Here is a 23,213-nt window from a genome sequence, read left to right as displayed (position 1 = left end):
TCTCCCTAGGAATGCCCTGCCCTCAACTTGCTATGGGCGGTCCTCCACCCTACAGTATTCTGTGAATGCCCCGTCCTCAACTTGCTAGGGGCGGTCCTCTCCACCCTTCATTTTGAGCCTTAAATACTTGTTCCCTGATGTACAAGTTGGTTCAGTTTAGTTGGTATAATTATTTTTTGTTAGGACTATTTACATTTTATTTATATTTTCTTTTATTATGAATTTATGAATTCTATTTTATAAATAGGAAAATGATATTTGTTAATATCTATTTCTCTAGTGTTTTGATTGAATTATTTACAACTTATTTATGGATTTAAAATTTTTTGTTCTTTAAATTGGTTGATTCTTAAAAATCCTGTCTTCATGGGAAGAAAAAGAATACCTCTGGTATAAATTGCATCTAGGAACATATTTTTATTCTTTCATAACAAACAAAGTTACATTTTATTTTCAGCATTCCATTCTTAAGAATAAGTTTTGCCACTCTGAACGAAACCATGTCCTAAGACTGAATTAGCATCTCTTCTACATTTGTACTCTGACAATTATCCTTCACTGACTACTCACCTTTCCTTATATAGTACATCTCAGATTTTGATAAATAGATGCGTGACAATGGAATCATAATACGCGTCTTTAGGAACATCTAAACTAGAAATTGGCTTCTGAAGAAGATTAGAGACTTGAAGCATCCATACTACCATTTTAATGAATCTAGAGCTTGTTGATGAATCTGTTTGTCACCGGCGGCTACAACATTAAAACCTGTAACAGGCAATTCTTTAAGACAACAATGGAACCAAAGAGAGCAAAAATCCATATGTTCTATTCTGTTTTATTATGTCTGTCAAATACTACTCAAGAAAGGATTAGAAATCAGGCAAGACTTTAAAGGAGAGATGTTGAATGAGAATTTACTTGTAGCGATTGAAAGTGGCGAAGCTTCCCAACGGAGTTGATGTCCTTTCCAATCAGTTATGACACCTCCAGAGCCTTCAATAACAGGTATCAATGCAAGAAAGTCGTACGGCTGAAAAACACAAAAGTTTGCCCAAGGAAAATATTTAGATAATGAGTATAACAACCCATATATGGTTTTAATCATCTGAGTTTTTCTCTGAAAGATCACAAAATTCTTAAATAAAACAAGCAACCAAAGATTGGACAATAGTGAATACCTTCAGACCGGACTCAACTACAAGATCCACAAAGCCAGAAGATAAAAGAGCATATGCATAGCAGTCACAACCGTATAATGGAATTTTAACCTGAGGAGTGCAAAAGATAGAATATCTGAATGACGATAAGAAATCTAGATGTATCTTTTGGGAAAGAAAATTATATATCATCATTACTGTCAGAAACAATCATCATTCATAGAATAGTTCACAGCATACACATAAATAAGAACAAGCCAAACAGTAGTGCAATACTGTAAGCTGACAGGGCTAGATATTTACACAGTGCATAGGATTAAGAAATCACTTGACTAGGAAAGGTGGAGTCAGCAATACACAACAATGATAGATAGATTGAATTGATAACATCAGTGAATTTATATGCCAATTCTGGTTGTTAAGAAACAAGACCCATGTCATAAATAGAAATTGAACTAGTATTCTATTTATGAAAAACATACCGCATCAAAGCAAGTACTTGATAGACATATTTATCTATTAATGATATTATTATATGCACTATCTTTATGTTTACAATTTGGTAAAGAAATGCAACAGACCTTGTCTCTAACTCGGATAAATGCCTCTTCTGCATCTCCACTAAAAAGATGCGGGCTTGTAGTGTACCTGGGTTGTGAATAGATTAATTTAAATTAGCTACCATAAAGAATTGTGAAATCCATGGCAACCATGTTGAAAGCAGTAGATGAAAAAAATATTAACTGCGGTTTTCTAGAAAATCCTTGTTATCCCTCTAGAACTTAAGAACTGTTCATAATAAAGTTTGCAAAGGAAAAAGAAGAAAAGCCTACAGGTATGCTTGAGAAAGGTCCGCACAAGTGCGTGTGGACACTTCTTGTCCATTCAGAGTAGTTTTCTTTCCAGTTATCCCAATCCATCTTTCTTTTAAAACAGGTTGATCAATTATGCCAAGGATCTGATGAAAAGGAAACAAAAGTCAAAACATAAAGTATAATACTCACTCAACAAACTGAAAACGATAACACGGCTGATTGCATCTTGTAGTTCATCTTAATAACATCCTCAGTTTGTCTACAATTCAAACACGTAGGTAAAATATTAACGAAATCAAGGTGATTTTTAACATCCTCAATTTGTCTACTCAATTAACTGATTAAATTGAAAAGACTATAAGATGATTGACAATCCTGTTTTTTTTCACTCTTCAATAAGACAGATTCAATAATTTCATAGGAAAATAAAATGACACCGTCAAATTCTACATAGGCATTGAAGTAGTAAGAGATGAGATAATGACTTACTGGTGTGCCATTTTGCAAAAGAGCAATGAGAGTGCCAAATAAGGGTTTTCCTGAAATGGAATAAAAATGAGGAAAGTTAAAAAAATGTAAGTTCGAGTACTCTTAGTGACCCAATATTAATGAGGTTAAGGAAATATACCAGTGATAAAGCTCTTAGTTCCATCAATGGGATCTAATACCCAAACATAATCAGCACTGTTTTGTTTACACCTCCACCCTTTTTCCTCTCCATAACTGCAATTTAATTGGATTGAAATCCAGGTTCAGTGTTTCAATAATTTATAGTACAGAATCTACAATCCGGCTGTAGGTTATGTTTTCCTAGTTATTACTTCCAAATTCCAAGTCCACATCAATAAAATGCAGAAACATTTTCAGTCAAAAATTCTGTTTAGATAAACAACTTAATTTGCAAAAATGTTTATCATACATAAGCTCTTATTATAAGCACTTTTTATAGCAAATGATAAAATAAACTCACACAGTTTTCTTATAAACCATAAGTTGTTTTCGAAAGTTATTATGGAGAACTTATGGAAATAAACTGAAAAAATAATTTATGAAATTGTGATAAATTGTCTTCATAAGTTCAAATAAACCAATCTAAACAACCCTAATAAGCCAATCAAACAACCCTATAGATCTGCTTTGTGAGTCTATTAGAGAGAACTCATGAAAACAATTTATCACAATTTCATAAGCTGCAAGTAAAGCTATTTATCCAAATAAGGACAAATCCCATTGTCATTTTATATGTGGTACTATCTTGTCTGTTATTAAAAGGATGCCTTGATAAACAAAGGATAAATTGTTTCTTTGAGATCAAGAAACACACAAGGGTAGAAAAGATGATAAACACGAAGAACAACAAGGATTGGTTATAACTGTTATTATTTCCTTTCTCTTTAAACAAGATTACAAGCTACAAGAATAACAAATAACCCTCTCACCTTAAATTAGGATTTTCCGTATGCAATGATGAGAGACTAGTATGCTATTTATAATATAACCTAACATACTAAACTAATAGGCTTTTTCACAAATATCCATTACAAGCCAACTTAGGGTACAAGTTAACTTAAACAATTGGACATAACAAACAGGTCCAATTCGAAATACTAACAACCCTAACATTTCAACACCCACGTACTAGAACACACTTCGACTACATTATATATGTCTTTGACACAATCTTTTTCGAACCAGAAGCTACCCTTCGACACACTAGAATTCGATCCAATCCTAATGTTGCAAGGAGAAAAGAGAAAATTATTTGTCAACCTGCAAAAAAATCAGTTAAAAATGATGTTTAACGAGCTTTTGGAGTGCTTCAATCTCGATTAGTAATTGTACGTGGTCCGTCACGGTCTTGGCACATGAATACAATGAAACATATCATGTATGCATGCATCATTATGCATAACATGATTGTTGAAGACGAACGTGACACATATGATGGTAATTTTTATTATGATCATGTCGATATTGACATTCCATCCGCTGAAGTATCTAACGGTTCTCATCCACACTTTTTATGAGCATACATGCAACGAAAATCACAATATTCATCAAAAACAAAATCATCGTCAACTTCAAGCGGACTTGGTGGAATATATTTGGAAATGATTTGGGCACGAGAACAATGAAAATTAATTTATGTATTTTCCATTATTATGTATTTTATTTCTTGTCATTATGTATTTTATTTGTCATCATTATGTATTTTACATATTTTTTATTATTATCTATTTTATTTCTCGTCATTTATGTATTTTTAAATTTAATGTATATATACACATATATATATTACTTGAATTAATTAATTTAATATATTTAAAATATTGTGTAAATAAAATAATATAAATTGATGGGGTCAAATATATATTACTTATTTATAATTACCATTGAAGAAAAATAATTAAAATTGTTTAAAAACAATGTGACAATTTAAATCCACAAACAATCAAAATTTATTCTCACATTAGAGATGCTAAAAAAAATATGTGAACCATATTTTCTCTGACTGCCTCTCCACGAACTAAGGGTGTGAGAATCCTTCCGTTCCAAATATATTGCGCACACATAAACAATCAAACCAATGAGATTCAATTAACCAAAAAGACAAATATTGTTTTGGTGTCGGTCTTTGAATCCATTGCAGCTTAGTAGACTTGCTGTAACATCTTTGCCAATCTGCATTCTGCATGTGTAAACTACCAAAACCATGCTTCAATACTATAATTATAATTTTAAAAATTAACAACAATGCCAGCATTCCATTGTAGTCTAGTTGGTCAGGATACTCGGCTCTCACCTGAGAGACCCGGGTTCAAATCCCGGCAATGAAAATTTGTAATGTTTTCTATATGCATTATATATAGCATATAAATGGTTGTTATTAGTACTACTAACCATTTAAAAAAATAAATAATTGTACCGAAATTAATACATCCTTCTTTTTTTTTCTTTTAGAGGGTTTTGGTGTTTGTGGAGAAGAATTGTTTTATTACCTATTGATATTGATATCTTTTTAGAAGTGATGATGTCTTTCATAAATTTAGCAATTATTTAGCAATTATTGTTAGAATATACGGTTACACTTTGTAAATCAATGGAGATTTTTGGTGTTTGTGGAGAAGAAGATAGTGATAGATGAAGAGAAATGTGTGCGAGAGAGAGAGAGCATCTAAATTGCATTAATAAACTAATATAAATATTAGCCAAAATATTATATTAAATGAGGGTATTCATATAAAATAAATTGCAACCCAAAATAAGCCATAAAATTGCTTAGAGGTGTTTGCGATGCGGTTTGAGCGATTTTGAGGTGAAAAATATCTGAACCGCAAGAGAAAAAGTATGTAGTTCTGTTGACTTTTATAAATAAATCCGAATCAAATCACATAAAGCTAATGCAGTTTGAGTTGGTTCGGTTTTTTTTTAAATTATTGAGTCATACATACACATATAGATGACAACATAACTTTGTATTTAGTCATTTATACGTTATCAAATAATAGCAAAAATCGTCATATTTAGACAACAACTTTTCATTTAATATACATAAATAAAATTAGATAAAAGTGGAATAAAAACATAAAAATAGTAGCATAAAACAATATCAAAATATTATAATGAAATAGAAAAAAAGAGAGAAGTGAAAGATTAGAGAAGATGAAAAAGAAAGAACAAAAGATAGGAGAGATTAGAGAATAAAAGGAACATTAAAAACGTAGTTGGAAGAGAGTACAGTAGAATAAAAATAATAAAATGGAAAAGAAAGAACTTAAGAAATGAGAGACTAGAGAAGAAGAGGTGATATGTACATGGCAAAAAAGATGAGAAGAAGGCGTGATATCGCTAGGCGAGATTTGAGAAGACTTAAACTGAAACCTTGAGTGTGCGAAATTGAAAAATCATTTGTAATCGTAAGATTAAAGTATAACAGGTTTGAATTTGGGTTGGATGTGGGTTTTCAATAAGGAAATATGATATTATTAGTTTCCTACTATATTTTGTATAACTTAGGAAATCTACTTTTAATATAATAAAGTACATGACATATGAAATTCTTTCAATATCCTTATATTCACCAATTTGAAAGTGATATTCAGGGACATAGCGGTAATTGTATCTTCTTTAATACTTTCATTAATGAGTAGATTTTTTCATCATTTAATAACTTTTCAATTGTCCATTTTCTTTTACAAAAAAACGTATTGAGTACCGTGTAACGTGTAGTAGCATTTTCAGTTAATATTCCAATGTTTTGATTCCTTACTTTTGCACGCATACTGTCTTGGAAATACACCAAAAACGCATTGGAAATACACTAAAAACCTTTGGATTCAAACTTCAAACTTTATTTGCCCCTTCTATTTATTTCTATCCTCATTCACAGTTTCTTTCAATTTCCTCTATTGCAAAAGGTTCAATAAGCAAAATACATCAAAGCTCTACACCTCTACTGTGAAACATAACTGAAACGTACAACCTCATTAAACTTGCAAACAATTCAACAGCAAGCATCACAAAAACTCATCACTGACAGAAGCAACAACATAAACCGCAAGAAGAACAAAGATGGAGCTTATGAAAGAAGAGAAGATTTTGACACCTACCTAATACTTTGGAGCTCCCCCGAAATCAAAAATCAATGGACTAGCTCTGGGTCATAAATTTTCATGTCGTTTCATTATATTATTTTCTCATTACTAATATATGTGATATCTTCCACTGACTAATAACCCCATAACTATTGTGTAAAATTGCATACCATTGTCATTTAATTTAGCTTTAGAACTATAGGGTTTTTGAGGAAATTTTGAAATTAAATGATGATAGTCTAATGTTTGAGAATTTGGTTTGTGGATTCATGGTGAGGACAAAGAAACGAGTGGAACAGTATTCACAATTTTCAAATCGATTGAGTTTTTATGGTGAGAGAAATCAACAATGGTGGGAATAGGTGGTGAGAGTGAAGGAGATGATGAAGTGGTATGAGAGAGAACAATCTGAGGTTACAAAATATCCCACGTTTTCTCTCTTTTCCCTTATTTATTTATTTATTTATTTATTTATTTTTTATTATTAAAATTGTTGCATAAAAACTTAATGGTTAATGGTCAATTCTCAAATACATGTATACTATTATAAATAGGAATTCAATTACAAATAAAAATATACCATGTGAACCAATAAATTATATGTAAAATAAACAAGCCTACAGTATACAATATTTTAACTTTTAATAATTATAATATATGTATTTTGACAAAGATAGTTTATTTATTTTTAAAGATAGCAATTGTTATTGCATAAAAAATCAGATAATTTATAATAAATTCATTATTTGTTATTTTAATAAATCTATTTATTGATTACTGTAATAAATCTATTTAATGATTACTGTGATAAATCTGTACATTAGTATTTAATAATTTAATAATTTATATATGTTAAAATTATACACAATAATATACCAATTTATTTTTGAAAGATCAAACACAATAATTAAAATTACCAACCATTTTTTTAGAAAAATATATGATTTTAAAAAAAAATCTTACTCTTTATTATAAAATAACGCTCTTATTTGTAAAAAAAAACTAAGAGAAATAATTATTTAATAAATATTTTTTTTAATTATAAGTAATAAAAAATATATTATTTTATAATGTATCTTTCAAAAATTAATATGATTTATATTTTTAAATAATATAATATTTTATAAATCTCTCATTCCATAATATATTTGAATGTTAGTATATATTTGGATGTCAGTATATTATCTTTATGAAGTATAATATAATAATATAATATAATATAATATAATAATTAGAAGGATATTTTGGATGTTAGTTTACTATCCTTATGAAATATAATATAATAATATAATATAATAATTAGAAGGAGTATTTCATACCTGTTACATTTATGATTGGTTGGGATTTGCTTTACACGCATCCTGTTTCTTAACTTTTTCAAAATGGTTAAACTTGCCTATTCTAATAAATGACATATTCAGTGATGAAAAAATAAATAAGTGACATATTCTAATAAATTAATATTTCAAATTCTAATATTCTATATAATATTTTTAATAATGATAATAAATTGTGTTTTTGAAATTTTGATAGCTACATATTTTTATCTATAGTACTATAATATAATAATTAGAAGGAATATTTTATACTGTCACATTTATGATTAAGATTTAATTTACACGTGTGAATATTTCATATTCTCATATTTATGATTGTGATTTAGTTTACACGCTGTTTTTTAACTTTTCAAAATGGTTGCATATTCCAATAAATGGCCTATTCCAATAAATTAATATTCCAAATCTAATATTCTATATATTAATTTGATTTATACATTTTATTATCAGGTATTAACAAGGAATTGATAACACGTTCTTTGCATTATAGGAGGTATTGATAACACGTTTTTATATCTTCAAAAATTAATTTGATTTAATTTTAAATAACCTGTTTTTCCACCATATATTTAATTCTAATAATTACCAAATATTTCATACTGTCACATTTATTATTGGAATTTAGGTTACACGCATTTGTTTTTTTTTTTTGACTAAAAAGATATTCATTCATTCAAATTGAAAAATACATCGATCATTACAAATTCAAGATTGCTAAAAACGAAAAAAGGTGAATCTGCAAACAATCTTGCAACACCTAGGTTAATAGCATACAACGGCAAATTAAAAGTGCCTACAAATATGACAAAATAAAAGTCACCAAAATATTCATACTTCTGGATCTGCAACATTGACGCCCAAGTCTTCCTCAAATCTGCAATGATTTGAAGTAAATGTGTCCATCTGAACCAACAAACACCGTACTAAGACGGGAAAACCAACAAACACCGTACTAAAGACGGGAAAACCAACAAACACCGCACAAGACAATGAAAACTTAAAAACACATAAGAGAATAAGCAAATCTATATGGATAACCACTTATTTAAATAAAAAGATAAAGAAAACGGTTTTTAAACTTTTCAAAACGGTCAAACTTGCATATTCCAATAAATGGCCTATTCCAATAAATTAATATTCTAAATCTAATATTCTATATATTAACTTGATTTATACCTTTTATTATCCAGGTATTAATAAGGAATTGATAACACGTTCTTTGCATCCTAAGAGGTATTGATAACACGTTTTTATATCTTCAAAAATTAATTTGATTTAATTTTAAATAATATATTATTTTAGACTAATATATATTTTTAGATTAATTTATTCTTTAAATTTATCTATAACTATTAATATATGTGATACATGGATAATAATTAACAATAATATCTATTTAAATTTTTAATACATAGTTATAAACCTTCTTTAATAATGGATCATTTGACTTTTATTTATTTATTTACCTGGATCCTTATTTTTATAAAAGGAAAAATATTGTTTATATTATTTAGATTTAATTTTTTAACTAATATGTAATTGAGTCAAGTGACAATAATAACGATATGTCATCAATATTGATGGCATATCGTTATTATTTGCCACTTTACATTTAACATGAGACAGTTATGATAGTTGAATACATAATTTCTTATAAAAACAAAAATTTGACGGGCTGAAACTACTTATAAAATTACATTTAACTTGAGACAATTATGACTGGTGAATACATAATTTGTTATAAGAACAAAAATTTGTTATTCTTTTTGTATTTTATATACATTTTTAACCATCACTATATTATATTAATTTACTACTTATAACGATATTATACAAAATGTGCGAACGCACAGGTAAATGATTTCTTAATTAATTTCTTTATTTTTCTACTAAAATATACATTTTTCGACGGGACAAAGCTACTTAATTTGTATATATTTTATTTATATTTTTAACCATTACTATATTATTTATTTTCTTTATTTTTTATATGTTAATATTAAGCCATAACTGATATTTTTGAAAAAATAAATCTATTAAATATATCAAAAAATTTATTTAAAATAAGTGAAAAAGATTTCAAATGATTATAATAAGATAGGGGGTATGGGTGACAATGAACAAAATTGGACAAAAAATTTGGTACATGTTACCGAATCAAATAAATATAATCTCATATATTATATTTATTTTATTATTTATAACATTGTGCAATCCGTGCAAACGAACGGGTAGATGACTACTCATGATAGATTTGTAATGATATTATATGATGTGTGCGAACACAAAGGTATATGATTACTTAATTATATAAATTTCTAACTAAATTAAATTAATATTTATATGACAATTATAATTTCAAATGATTTTTCTTTTTAATTTGCGTATCTTTTTGTGGTGTCGTTTTCTTTTACCTCCCCGTTTCACTTGGGAGGACGGCACGCTAAACCCTTCACGCGAAATTTGGAAGGAGAATGCGCCCGTGGTGGGATGAATTTTATTTCAGTTCTTCCTACGATATCACACGAACTTTCTTATTTGTCCTACGAATAGGAAAGGGGAAAAAAGATCTCAACTAAACCCTAGGAGTTTGCTAAGTGTGGGGATTTACACCTAGACTAGAAATTCTGGAGTCCGGGAAGTCGGTTATACATAGGGAAGTGTTTAAACACCCTACATATCTGTAGTACTCTACAGGAACCTTCTCTGTGTCATTGTGTTTGTGTTTGCTGCTAATGATTGGGAAAGTTTCTCCTTTGTGTTAGGAGAGAGAATTGAATTGATTTGAAAAGACAGACAGACAGACAGACTGACTATTTTTGGTATTTTATTAGCTCGCTGAGATTCCTTGTGAACCTCATGCCTACATATCCCTAGTGGAAGTCAGAGCTTAATGTAGTTCGGGGAACTAACTAGGGAAATTAATTGTTTTTGTGCCTTGCTTGAAGCTCAAGGTTGAAGCTTGGAATTAAATCTCTGTTTACAGTAAAGAGACATGAAATTATCTCTACAGAGAGGTATTAGTACTATTCTACCACAAACATTTTGAAAGTGTGACAGAATAACTGAATTCATTTCATTCAAGAGGGGGACCTTACTTGTGTGTGTGCAAGTATGCCAGTCAGATGCCTCTTAAATGAAAGAAAGTTGCTCGTCCAAATTAGGGAAAGTGTACAAGTCTGGGGATGTGCCAGAGCATGTCTTTCAGAGTCCTAAATGGGAGACTTTGGTTGAAATTGAAATTGAAATGTCTGTTTGTTTGAATGTGGTAGAGTAGTAAAAATATCTCTTTATAGAGATAAGCTATGTCTATCTACTGTATAAAAGATTTGAATTTAGCTGGCTTGTATGAGGCCCAAGCTTGAGGCTTTTTGATTGATTAATTAATTATTATTTGACTCTGAGAGATGACTCCACTGGGGGTTAATTACAGGGTATTTTGTGTTCTGTACAAAGCCCAGAATTGAGGCTGACTCTACTTAGGGAGACTCTATTTGTGTGCCTTGTACAAAGCCCAAGGTTGTGGCTAACTGTTGCTAGGGAAAACATTATTTTCTGCCTTGTACAAAGCCCAAGGTTGTGGCGGACTCTTAAATGAATTAAGTATGGATGACTATATGGGGAAAGATCCTAAGTGTTAGGAATCTTTGACACATGAAAGATATGGTTTATCTGCCTTGTACAAAGCCCAAGGTTGTGGCTACTAAGTGATGAAGGACTTACTGGGGAGACTCTATTATCTGCCTTGCACAATGCCCAAGGTTGAGGCTGACTCTTGACAGGGGAGTTTTATTGTTTGGGTGCCTTGTATGAAGCCCAAGGTTGAGGCTAACTGTTTTTGTTGGTTTTGACTCTACTGAGGAGATTTTATTTATTAAAAGACTGTTTCTCTTTGGAAGCTAACCCTTTCCAGGGATTTTGACTCAGCTGGTGAATTTGTCTGTTAAAAAAGACTGACTTTATCATGTTTTTTTGGAGGCTGACCCTTTCCAGGGGTTTTGACTCTTTTGGGGAAATTATCTCCTAAGAGCAATGAGTCTTTGACTTTTTATTAATTGACTTTGGAGGCTAACCCTTTCCAGGGGTTTTTGTTAAATGAAAGAATGTGTGGAAGCTAACCCTTTCCAGGGATTTTGACATTTTAGACAGATGTTGGAGGCTAACCCTTTCCAGGGGTTTTTATTGAAATGAAGGAATGTGTGGAAGCTAACCCTTTCCAGGGATTTTGACATTTTAGACAGATGTTGGAGGCTAACCCTTTCCAGGGGTTTTGACAAAGTGATTGATTTGGGTAGCACTCCATTATTAAGGGATGAAAGGATTGGCAGAAAGATTATCTAGTGGAGACTTCTTGTTTAAAGCCCAAGATGAAGGCTGACTCAATGCTGAGGATGATCAAAACATAGATCCTAGACTCTGCTAAGGAAGATTGATGAAGATAAGGGTGACAGAGACTGTCCATGTCTCTCATTCCAAAAAGTGTACTCAATGTGAAATTGAGACAAACTTAGCTTGTTTAAAGTCTGGTTTAAATTGGAAGAAACTCACCAGGGTAGGCTAAAAGGTGACTAAAGACCTGTTCCTATGTTTATAAGAAACCTGATGGGTCCTTGTATACAAGCTCAAGAGGAAGCTGGAAATGCTTTTAAGAAGCCTGTGGGTCCTTGTACAAAGCCCAAGAGGAGGCTAATCGAGGGTCCTTGTTATAGCACAAGAGAAAGCTATGTGGTTTTGAACTTATTTTGGCTCTAAGCAAATGGGTAAGAGGTTTCACCGGGAATAATTCCTCTTTGGGTGGATGTGTCCTATATTTTGGATTCTAAGGTTTTTACCAAGATGTTTCACCGGGAATAATTCATCTTGGGGGTTTGAACTACAGATCTCTAATTAGGAAAGAGCCTTCACCGGGAAGACATTCTCAATCCTAGGCCATATTCCTATAATATATATATAGTTTAACTGTCCTAAGGTTTATACTCAAACGTAGTTCTAAACTAATATATGCACAGTTTATATTTGACAGTATTTTAAATGAAGACTGTAAATTGAAAGCTTGTAAAGCCTAACCTGGATGGAGTGGAGGCCTTTGAAGAAGTATGTACAGAGCCTCAACAGTATTTTTGTTGTTTTGTTGATAACAGTTGAATATATATGATAAATAGTAAATGGTTTTTGAAAACAGAAGAAGTGAAGATGGACAAAGGTCACATAGGTATCTGAAGAGTTTCACCGGGAATAATGCCCTTCAAATACCAGAAGAATGTTTTGAAAACAGAAAGAAGATTTTGAAAATACAGTTTTGAAAACAAGCTAAGAAGAGAAGGTTTTTGGGACTTACACTCTATTAGAGGCCCAGTACTTTGCAGTACTGGTGCAAAAGCAATTTGAAAATGATCTGGAATGACACAAGGTTTTGTTGTTTGAAAACCCTAATCATTTGATTTTATCAGAGATTGAAAATAGTTTTGAGATTTGACAAAAGTCAACTTAATTAAAGTAAAAATTAAGATTTTTATTTAATTAAGACCTAAATAATTAGGGTTTTATCATAAAATTATTTACAAAGTGATTAGGTTAAAATAAAGTGAGAATATATATTTAAAGTATTTAAGAAAACACTTAAAAACATACTATTTTAAACCTAATTAAAATTCAAGAAATAAATAATATTTTTATGATTTTTTTGATTATTCACAAAATAAGTATATTAAATGATAAGTGTGTGAAAAATGAAGTGAAAATAAATTAATTTGATAGGTTAAATATTTATGTGAAGTTGTGAAGAAAATAAGTGTGAAAAGTGGTAAAAAATATAGAAATGTCTTCACCAAGGCTTGAACTCACGCCCTCTAAGTCACACACACAAAACAAACACCACTGAGCCAACGCGCGTGTGGTGATAGTAACTTGCATCCATTTGGTTATGTTTCAAAACAAGTTGTAAATCTTTGAAAAATAAAAGAAACAAAAAGTCTGGGGCGAGGGGGATTCGAACCCCAGACTTGTGGCATGATGATACTAAGGGCGCATGTGTGGCCACTAGGGCAAGTTGTTTAGTCATTAATAAAACGCATATCACTCAAAATAAAATAAACTCTGCCCTGAGATTTGAATTTTGCGCGCCACCACCATCTTCGTCTTCAACCTCAAGCTCCATGAATTTGAATTTCTGAACTCACTCGTTTCTCAACCATTTGCCACGATGTAAACATGAAACTTGCTCTAAATTCACTCACGATTCTAAATATGTAACTAACATGAATTAATATTAACTACATCTAACTAATTTACCAGAAATCGTGAAGAACCCTAAAATTTCAAAATCAAATTAAATGACTATACTGAAAGATAAATGGATGATGATAGAGGGTTTTCAATCCTCTGATGATGCTGAACAAGATAGAATCGAGATATTTCACAAAGAGTACTTAAATTAAAGAGAGGGAGTTCAGAAACTTACCTCTGAAACTGAAGGTCGTGAGGATGATTGAGAGCAACTGAGCTTGAATGAATGATCTCAATAGCTTCCCTGAGACTCAATGATGCTAACTGGATGCTTATTGTAGCCTGAATCCTTCTGAATTGTTCTATGGACCTCCTTCGATTTCAGCTTCAAGTGAACATGGAGGTTGTTGAATTTGGAGTTACAGGTGAGCTGCAGCCATCTGGTTAGCTTCACTATGACCTGAGGAGTGTGTCTGGATGATTGGCTTGGCTTGAAACCTCCTGAATCACTCCATGGACCTCCAACTGCAAATGCTCCAAAGTGAGAGCAACAATGGTGTTCCTCCACTTACAGAAGTGATCCAGGTGCTTGGATCACCTCAAATGACCTCCCTTGAGATGTTAGAATGCTCACTTCCCAAAGATAAGCTCTGGTTTGAAGAAATCGATTCTTCTTGCCAAAGAACTTTGAAAAACAATGAACAAGAGGAGAGAAAGAGAAAGCAAGTAATATGGTTGCTTTGGTGTATTTTTGAATGAGGAATGCATCTGTATTTATAGGCAAATGGATCAGTATAGCTGCAGAGGAGTGAGCTTCCTTAGTGAAGTTGATTTGCTTTCTTAGCCATGAAGGAATTTTGCAAATATCTCTTATGCAATGATGAGAATTTTGATTCCATTTGATCAATCCCCTAGCCCTCGATTTTGCTTGATCTTAGGGGACAATTCTGAGCCAGAAATGAGCTCTAATTGGTTGGTGAGAAGATTCCTTGGGTGATTCATCAATTTGCCATAAATTCACAAATGTAATCATTACATAATCACATGTTCTTGTTTTTAGAATCTTCTTCAATCCTTATGGCATGGTGAAAATGAATGCATGGCATGGTTTCAGATGTGTTATGGGTCGTGTAGCATCCATAAGAGAGGTTATTTGCACAAAATTTGCAAAGTCCAAAAGTGTCCATGACCTATAATTTTACTTCATGAGGCCAACTTTGAACAAGCATAACTCCTAGCTCAAATTGAATTTGGAGAAGGTTGAACACAATTTGGAAAGCCCTAAACACCTACTTCAAATCATTAGTTTATGTCTTCTTCAGAATCATTTGGGAAATTTGTGAAAAATGAGGTCAAAGTTGGAAGAAAACTAGGTTAAAACACTTAGAAAAATTTCCAAGTGTTTATGACCTAAACTTCAAAATTTCCAAAACTTCATAAATGGTTGATCTTTTGAAAAAAGTTCCTTTGTAAGATGTTGTTTTATTTTGCAAGATCTACAACTTTCATGTTGGAAGTTTTTTGAGTTGTGTAGGTGAAATTTTGAGATCTCACCATGCCTTCAAAAACCCTAATTCCCGACTTTTCGCTCCTTGATGAATTTCTTTGAATTTCTTTGGCCAAATGACTTTGACATCCATATATTGATGATATTGATCTTTGAAAGTCATTTTTTGACCAAAAACCTTAAAAGTCAATGATGATCCTTCACAGTTGACTTTTTCCTGACAAAGTGACTTTTTGGGCTTTTGTGTAGAAATAAGATCTTCTCCCCAAATGGATGATATAAATGGATTATATGGAGGTAGTAGAGATCCTTAAATCATGTCTTGAGTTTTGGATTCATGCCCTGATCAGAAGTCAACTATCTTGGTGAATTAGGTCAAAACCCTAATTTGTCGACCATGTGAAAGTAATGACTGTAGACTTTGAATTGAAGTGTGATGTCCAGTAGACCTTGTAATATGAGTTATTTGAAGATGATTGATGTCTTTGAATGACCCTCTGAGGTTTTTTAGGGTTTCCCAAATGTGATCCCTGATTTCAGTCCTTGATAGGCTCAAAACCCTAATCTGGTGACCTGAGTAAACCTGTACTCATATGACTGGATGTCTAATCAATCATAGGTGAGAAAAGTGAAGTCTTTGAGCCTCATGATTGTATTAGGGACTAATCCTTGTATTGATTGATCCTTTGCCTGAGCTTTCTTGTCTTTGAGCCTCCTTGATTAGGTACCAGATGGAGAAATGACTGCTCTGGGAACTTGTCTTGACCTGATGAAAAATCCTGAAGATATGCCATCTCAGGGGGGTCAAAAATTAGAGTATGACACTTTTATATATATTTATTAACCATCGTTATATATTTATTTATTATTTATATCGACTTTACGTGACCCGTGCGAACGCACGGGTCCTTTACTAGTTAGTAATTGTATATAATTATAATTCAAATCAAGATATTTGTAATTAGTAGTGATAATTATGTAATTATTGAGGCTGTATTATTTATAGAGGAAAAGATAATGCCAGCATTCCGTTGTAGTCTAGTTGGTCAGGATACTTGGCTCTCACTTGAGAGACCCGGGTTCAAGTCCCGGCAACGGAAATTTTTAATGTTTTCTATATGCATTAAGCGTAGCATATAAATGGTTGTGTTATTAGTACTAGTAACCATTTAAAAAAAATAAATAATTGTACCGAAATTAATACATCATCTTCTTTCCTTTCTTCTCAAAAAAATTTGATTATTACTTTAGTTTATTTTTATTTATTTTAAAAAAATTGTAAGTGACTTTTTTCAAAAACAATATAATTGTTTTTTTAGAAATGTGTGCGAGAGAGAGAGGAAGATAGAGAGCATCTAAATTGCATTAATAAACTAATATAATTATTAGCCAAAATATTATATTAAATGAGGGTATTCATATAAAATAAATTGCAACCCAAAATAAGCCATAAAATTGCTTAGAGGTGTTTGCGATGCGGTTTGAGCGATTTTGAGGTGAAAAATATCCGAACCGCAAGAGAAAAAGTGTGCAGTTCTGTTGACATTTATAAATAAATCCGAATCAAATCACATAAAGCTAATGCAGTTTGGGTTGGTTCGGTTTTTTTTAAAATTATTGAGTCATACATACACATTTAGATGACAACATAACTTTTTATTTAGTCATTTATACGTTATCAAATAATAGCAAAAATCGTCATATTTAGACAACAACTTTTCATTTAATATACATAAATAAAATTAGATAAAAGTGGAATAAAAACATAAAAATAGTAGCATAAAACAATATCAAAACATTATAATGAAATAGAAAAAAAGAGAGAAGTGAAAGATTAGAGAAGATGAAAAAGAAAGAATAAAAGATAGGAGAGATTAGAGAATAAAAGGAATATCAAAAACGTAGTTGGAAGAGAGAACAGTAGAATAAAAATAATAAAATGGAAAAGAAAGAACTTAAGAGATGAGAGACTAGAGAAGAAGAGGTGATATGTACATGGAAAAGAAGATGAGAAGAAGGCATGATATCGCTAGGCGAGATTTGAGAAGACTTTAACAGAAACCTTGAGTGCGCGAAATTGAAAAATCATTTGTAATCGTAAGATTAAAGTATAACAGATTTGAATTTGGGTTGGATGTGGGTTGTCAATAAGGAAATATGATATTATTAGTTTCCTACTATATTTTGTATAACTTAAGAAATTAGTAATTGTATATAATTATAATTCAAATCAAGATATTTGTAATTAGTAGTGATAATTATGTAATTATTGAGGCTCTATTATTTATAGAGGAAAAGATAATATCAGCATTCCTTTGTAGTCTAGTTGGTCAGGATACTCGGCTCTCACCTGAGAGACCCAGGTTTTATAAATAAATCCGAATCAAATCACATAAAGCTAATGCAGTTTGGGTTGGTTCGGTTTTTTTTTAAAATTATTGAGTCATACATACACATATAGATGACAACATAACTTTGTATTTAGTCATTTATACGTTATCAAATAATAGCAAAAATCGTCATATTTAGACAACAACTTTTCATTTAATATACATAAATAAAATTAGATAAAAGTGGAATAAAAACATAAAAATAGTAGCATAAAACAATATCAAAACATTATAATGAAATAGAAAAAAAGAGAGAAGTGAAAGATTAGAGAAGATGAAAAAGAAAGAACAAAAGATAGGAGAGATTAGAGAATAAAAGGAATATCAAAAACGTAGTTGGAAGAGAGAACAGTAGAATAAAAATAATAAAATGGAAAAGAAAGAACTTAAGAGATGAGAGACTAGAGAAGAAGAGGTGATATGTACATGGAAAAGAAGATGAGAAGAAGGCATGATATCGCTAGGCGAGATTTGAGAAGACTTAAACTGAAACCTCGAGTGTGCGAAATTGAAAAATCATTTGTAATCGTAAGATTAAAGTATAACAGGTTTGAATTTGGGTTGGATGTGGGTTGTCAATAAGGAAATATGATATTATTAGTTTCCTACTATATTTTGTATAACTTAGGAAATTAGTAATTGTATATAATTATAATTCAAATCAAGATATTTGTAATTAGTAGTGATAATTATGTAATCATTGAGGCTGTATTATTTATAGAGGAAAAGATAATGTCAACATTCCGTTGTAGTCTAGTTGGTCAGGATACTCGGCTCTCACCCGAGAGACCCGGGTTCAAGTCCCGGCAACGGAAATTTTTAATGTTTTCTATATGCATTTGATTATTACTTTAGTTTATTTTTATTTATTTTAAAAAAATTGTAAGTGACTTTTTTCAAAAACAAATATAATTGTTTTTTTTTCTTTTAGAGGGTTTTGGTGTTTGTGGAGAAGAATTGTTTTATTACCTATTGATATTGATATCTTTTTAGAAGTGATGATGTCTTTCATAAATTTAGCAATTATTTAGCAATTATTGTTAGAATATACGGTTACACTTTGTAAATCTATGGAGATTTTTGGTGCTTGTGGAGAAGAAGATAGTGATAGATGAAGAGAAATGTGTGCGAGAGAGAGAGAGAGGAAGATAGAGAGCATCTAAATTGCATTAATAAACTAATATAATTATTAGCCAAAATATTATATTAAATGAGGGTATTCATCTAAAATAAAATGCAACCCAAAATAAGCCATAAAATTGCTTAGAGGTGTTTGCGATGCGGTTTGAGCGATTTTGAGGTGAAAAATATCTGAACCGCAAGAGAAAAAGTGTGCAGTTCTGTTGACTTTTATAAATAAATCCGAATCAAATCACATAAAGCTAATGCAGTTTGGGTTGGTTCGTTTTTTTTTAAAATTATTGAGTCATACATACACATATAGATGACAACATAACTTTGTATTTAGTCATTTATACGTTATCAAATAATAGCAAAAATCGTCATATTTAGACAACAACTTTTTATTTAATATACATAAATAAAATTAGATAAAAGTGGAATAAAAACATAAAAATAGTAGCATAAAACAATATCAAAACATTATAATGAAATAGAAAAAAAGAGAGAAGTGAAAGATTAGAGAAGATGAAAAAGAAAGAACAAAAGATAGGAGAGATTAGAGAATAAAAGGAATATTAAAAACGTAGTTGGAAGAGAGAACAGTAGAATAAAAATAATAAAATGGAAAAGAAAGAAGTTAAGAGATGAGAGACTAGAGAAGAAGAGGTGATATGTACATGGAAAAGAAGATGAGAAGAAGGCGTGATATCGCTAGGCGAGATTTGAGAAGACTTAAACTGAAACCTCGAGTGTGCGAAATTGAAAAATCATTTGTAATCGTAAGATTAAAGTATAACAGGTTTGAATTTGGGTTGGATGTGGGTTGTCAATAAGGAAATATGATATTATTAGTTTCCTACTATATTTTGTATAACTTAGGAAATTAGTAATTGTATATAATTATAATTCAAATCAAGATATTTGTAATTAGTAGTGATAATTATGTAATCATTGAGGCTGTATTATTTATAGAGGAAAAGATAATGTCAGCATTGCGTTGTAGTCTAGTTGGTCAGGATACTCGGCTCTCACCCGAGGGACCCGGGTTCAAGTCCCGGCAACGGAAATTTTTAATGTTTTCTATATGCATTAAGCGTAAGTGACTTTTTTCAAAAACAAATATAATTGTTTTTTTTTTCTTTTAGAGGGTTTTGGTGTTTGTGGAGAAGAATTGTTTTATTACCTATTGATATTGATATCTTTTTAGAAGTGATGAAGTCTTTCATAAATTTAGCAATTATTTAGCAATTATTGTTAGAATATACGGTTACACTTTGTAAATCAATGGAGATTTTTGGTGCTTGTGGAGAAGAAGATAGTGATAGATGAAGAGAAATGTGTGCGAGAGAGAGAGAGGAAGATAGAGAGCATCTAAATTGCATTAATAAACTAATATAATTATTAGCCAAAATATTATATTAAATGAGGGTATTCATATAAAATAAATTGCAACCCAAAATAAGCCATAAAATTGCTTAGAGGTGTTTGCGATGCGGTTTGAGCGATTTTGAGGTGAAAAATATCCGAACCGCAAGAGAAAAAGTGTGCAGTTCTGTTGACTTTTATAAATAAATCCGAATCAAATCACATAAAGCTAATGCAGTTTGGGTTGGTTCGGTTTTTTTTTAAAATTATTGAGTCATACATACACATATAGATGACAACATAACTTTGTATTTAGTCATTTATACGTTATCAAATAATAGCAAAAATCGTCATATTTAGACAACAACTTTTCATTTAATATACATAAATAAAATTAGATAAAAGTGGAATAAAAACATAAAAATAGTAGCATAAAACAATATCAAAACATTATAATGAAATAGATAAAAAGAGAGAAGTGAAAGATTAGAGAAGATGAAAAAGAAAGAACAAAAGATAGGAGAGATTAGAGAACAAAAGGAATATTAAAAACGTAGTTGGAAGAGAGAACAGTAGAATAAAAATAATAAAATGGAAAAGAAAGAACTTAAGAGATGAGAGACTAGAGAAGAAGAGGTGATATGTACATGGAAAAGAAGATGAGAAGAAGGCGTGATATTGCTAGGCGAGATTTGAGAAGACTTAAACTGAAACCTCGAGTGTGCGAAATTGAAAAATCATTTGTAATCGTAAGATTAAAGTATAACAGGTTTGAATTTGGGTTGGATGTGGGTTGTCAATAAGGAAATATGATATTATTAGTTTCCTACTATATTTTGTATAACTTAGGAAATTAGTAATTGTATATAATTATAATTCAAATCAAGATATTTGTAATTAGTAGTGATAATTATGTAATCATTGAGGCTGTATTATTTATAGAGGAAAAGATAATGTCAGCATTCCGTTGTAGTCTAGTTGGTCAGGATACTCGGCTTTCACCCGAGAGACCTGGGTTCAAGTCCCGGCAACGGAAATTTTTAATGTTTTCTATATGCATTAAGCATAGCATAGTACTGGTAACCATTTAAAAAAATAAATAATTGTACCGAAATTAATACATCCTCTTCTTTCCTTTCTTCTCAAAAAAATTTGATTATTACTTTAGTTTATTTTTATTTATTTTAAAAAAATTGTAAGTGACTTTTTTCAAAAACAAATATAATTGTTTTTTTTTCTTTTAGAGGGTTTTGGTGTTTGTGGAGAAGAATTGTTTTATTACCTATTGATATTGATATCTTTTTAGAAGTGATGATGTCTTTCATAAATTTAACAATTATTTAGCAATTATTGTTAGAATATACGGTTACAATTTGTAAATCAATGGAGATTTTTGGTGCTTGTGGAGAAGAAGATAGTGATAGATGAAGAGAAATGTGTGCGAGAGAGAGAGGAAGATAGAGAGCATCTAAATTGCATTAATAAACTAATATAATTATTAGCCAAAATATTATATTAAATGAGGGTATTCATATAAAATAAATTGCAACCCAAAATAAGCCATAAAATTGCTTAGAGGTGTTTGCGATGCGGTTTGAGCGATTTTGAGGTGAAAAATATCCGAACCGCAAGAGAAAAAGTGTGCAGTTCTGTTGACTTTTATAAATAAATCCGAATCAAATCACATAAAGCTAATGCAGTTTGGGTTGGTTCGTTTTTTTTTTTAAATTATTGAGTCATACATACACATATAGATGACAACATAACTTTGTATTTAGTCATTTATACGTTATCAAATAATAGCAAAAATCGTCATATTTAGACAACAACTTTTCATTTAATATACATAAATAAAATTAGATAAAAGTGGAATAAAAACATAAAAATAGTAGCATAAAACAATATCAAAACATTATAATGAAATAGAAAAAAAGAGAGAAGTGAAAGATTAGAGAAGATGAAAAAGAAAGAACAAAAGATAGGAGAGATTAGAGAATAAAAGGAATATCAAAAACGTAGTTGGAAGAGAGAACAATAGAATAAAAATAATAAAATGGAAAAGAAAGAACTTAAGAGATGAGAGACTAGAGAAGAAGAGGTGATATGTACATGGAAAAGAAGATGAGAAGAAGGCGTGATATCGCTAGGCGAGATTTGAGAAGACTTAAACTGAAACCTCGAGTGTGCGAAATTGAAAAATCATTTGTAATCGTAAGATTAAAGTATAATAGGTTTGAATTTGGGTTGAATGTGGGTTGTCAATAAGGAAATATGATATTATTAGTTTCCTACTATATTTTGTATAACTTAGGAAATTAGTAATTGTATATAATTATAATTCAAATCAAGATATTTGTAATTAGTAGTGATAATTATGTAATCATTGAGGCTGTATTATTTATAGAGGAAAAGATAATGTCAGCATTCCGTTGTAGTCTAGTTGGTCAGGATACTCGGCTCTCACCCGAGAGACTCGGGTTCAAGTCCCGGCAACGGAAATTTTTAATGTTTTCTATATGCATTAAGCGTAGCATATAAATGGTTGTGTTATTAGTACTGGTAACCATTTAAAAAAATAAATAATTGTACCGAAATTAATACATCCTCTTCTTTCCTTTCTTCTCAAAAAAATTTGATTATTACTTTAGTTTATTTTTATTTATTTTAAAAAAATTGTAAGTGACTTTTTTCAAAAAC

General features: G+C 30.6%; 1 protein-coding gene and 6 non-coding genes across 7 annotated transcripts; 6 read left to right on the top strand and 1 right to left on the bottom strand.

Moving 5' to 3' along the window:
- Window positions 1–388: 388 nt before the first annotated feature.
- Window positions 389–2,721, bottom strand: LOC131657633 (bifunctional phosphatase IMPL2, chloroplastic-like; the record flags this gene model as incomplete). The annotated part of the gene is made up of 7 exons (XM_058927008.1): window positions 389–768; window positions 922–1,033; window positions 1,182–1,271; window positions 1,742–1,808; window positions 1,994–2,118; window positions 2,465–2,514; window positions 2,604–2,721. Coding segments are annotated over 7 exons (630 nt in total), but the record flags the coding sequence as incomplete, so codon positions are not given.
- A 2,018-nt stretch (window positions 2,722–4,739) lies between these two features.
- TRNAE-CUC (transfer RNA glutamic acid (anticodon CUC)) lies at window positions 4,740–4,812 on the top strand. Its single transcript has one exon. It is a non-coding gene; the product is annotated as a tRNA-Glu (tRNA).
- Window positions 4,813–16,666: 11,854 nt separating this feature from the next.
- On the top strand, window positions 16,667–16,739 carry TRNAE-CUC (transfer RNA glutamic acid (anticodon CUC)). Its single transcript has one exon. It is a non-coding gene; the product is annotated as a tRNA-Glu (tRNA).
- A 2,032-nt stretch (window positions 16,740–18,771) lies between these two features.
- Window positions 18,772–18,844, top strand: TRNAE-CUC (transfer RNA glutamic acid (anticodon CUC)). The gene has a single exon. It is a non-coding gene; the product is annotated as a tRNA-Glu (tRNA).
- Window positions 18,845–20,144: 1,300 nt separating this feature from the next.
- TRNAE-CUC (transfer RNA glutamic acid (anticodon CUC)) lies at window positions 20,145–20,217 on the top strand. The gene has a single exon. It is a non-coding gene; the product is annotated as a tRNA-Glu (tRNA).
- A 1,262-nt stretch (window positions 20,218–21,479) lies between these two features.
- On the top strand, window positions 21,480–21,552 carry TRNAE-UUC (transfer RNA glutamic acid (anticodon UUC)). Its single transcript has one exon. It is a non-coding gene; the product is annotated as a tRNA-Glu (tRNA).
- Window positions 21,553–22,941: 1,389 nt separating this feature from the next.
- TRNAE-CUC (transfer RNA glutamic acid (anticodon CUC)) lies at window positions 22,942–23,014 on the top strand. The gene has a single exon. It is a non-coding gene; the product is annotated as a tRNA-Glu (tRNA).
- Window positions 23,015–23,213: the final 199 nt, after the last annotated feature.

This window comes from Vicia villosa, linkage group LG3 (assembly GCF_029867415.1).
Source record: "Vicia villosa cultivar HV-30 ecotype Madison, WI linkage group LG3, Vvil1.0, whole genome shotgun sequence".
Classification (NCBI taxonomy): domain Eukaryota; kingdom Viridiplantae; phylum Streptophyta; class Magnoliopsida; order Fabales; family Fabaceae; genus Vicia; species Vicia villosa.
The sequence above is the reverse complement of the archived record's forward strand: the minus strand, read 5'-3'. Positions and strand labels throughout refer to the sequence as shown.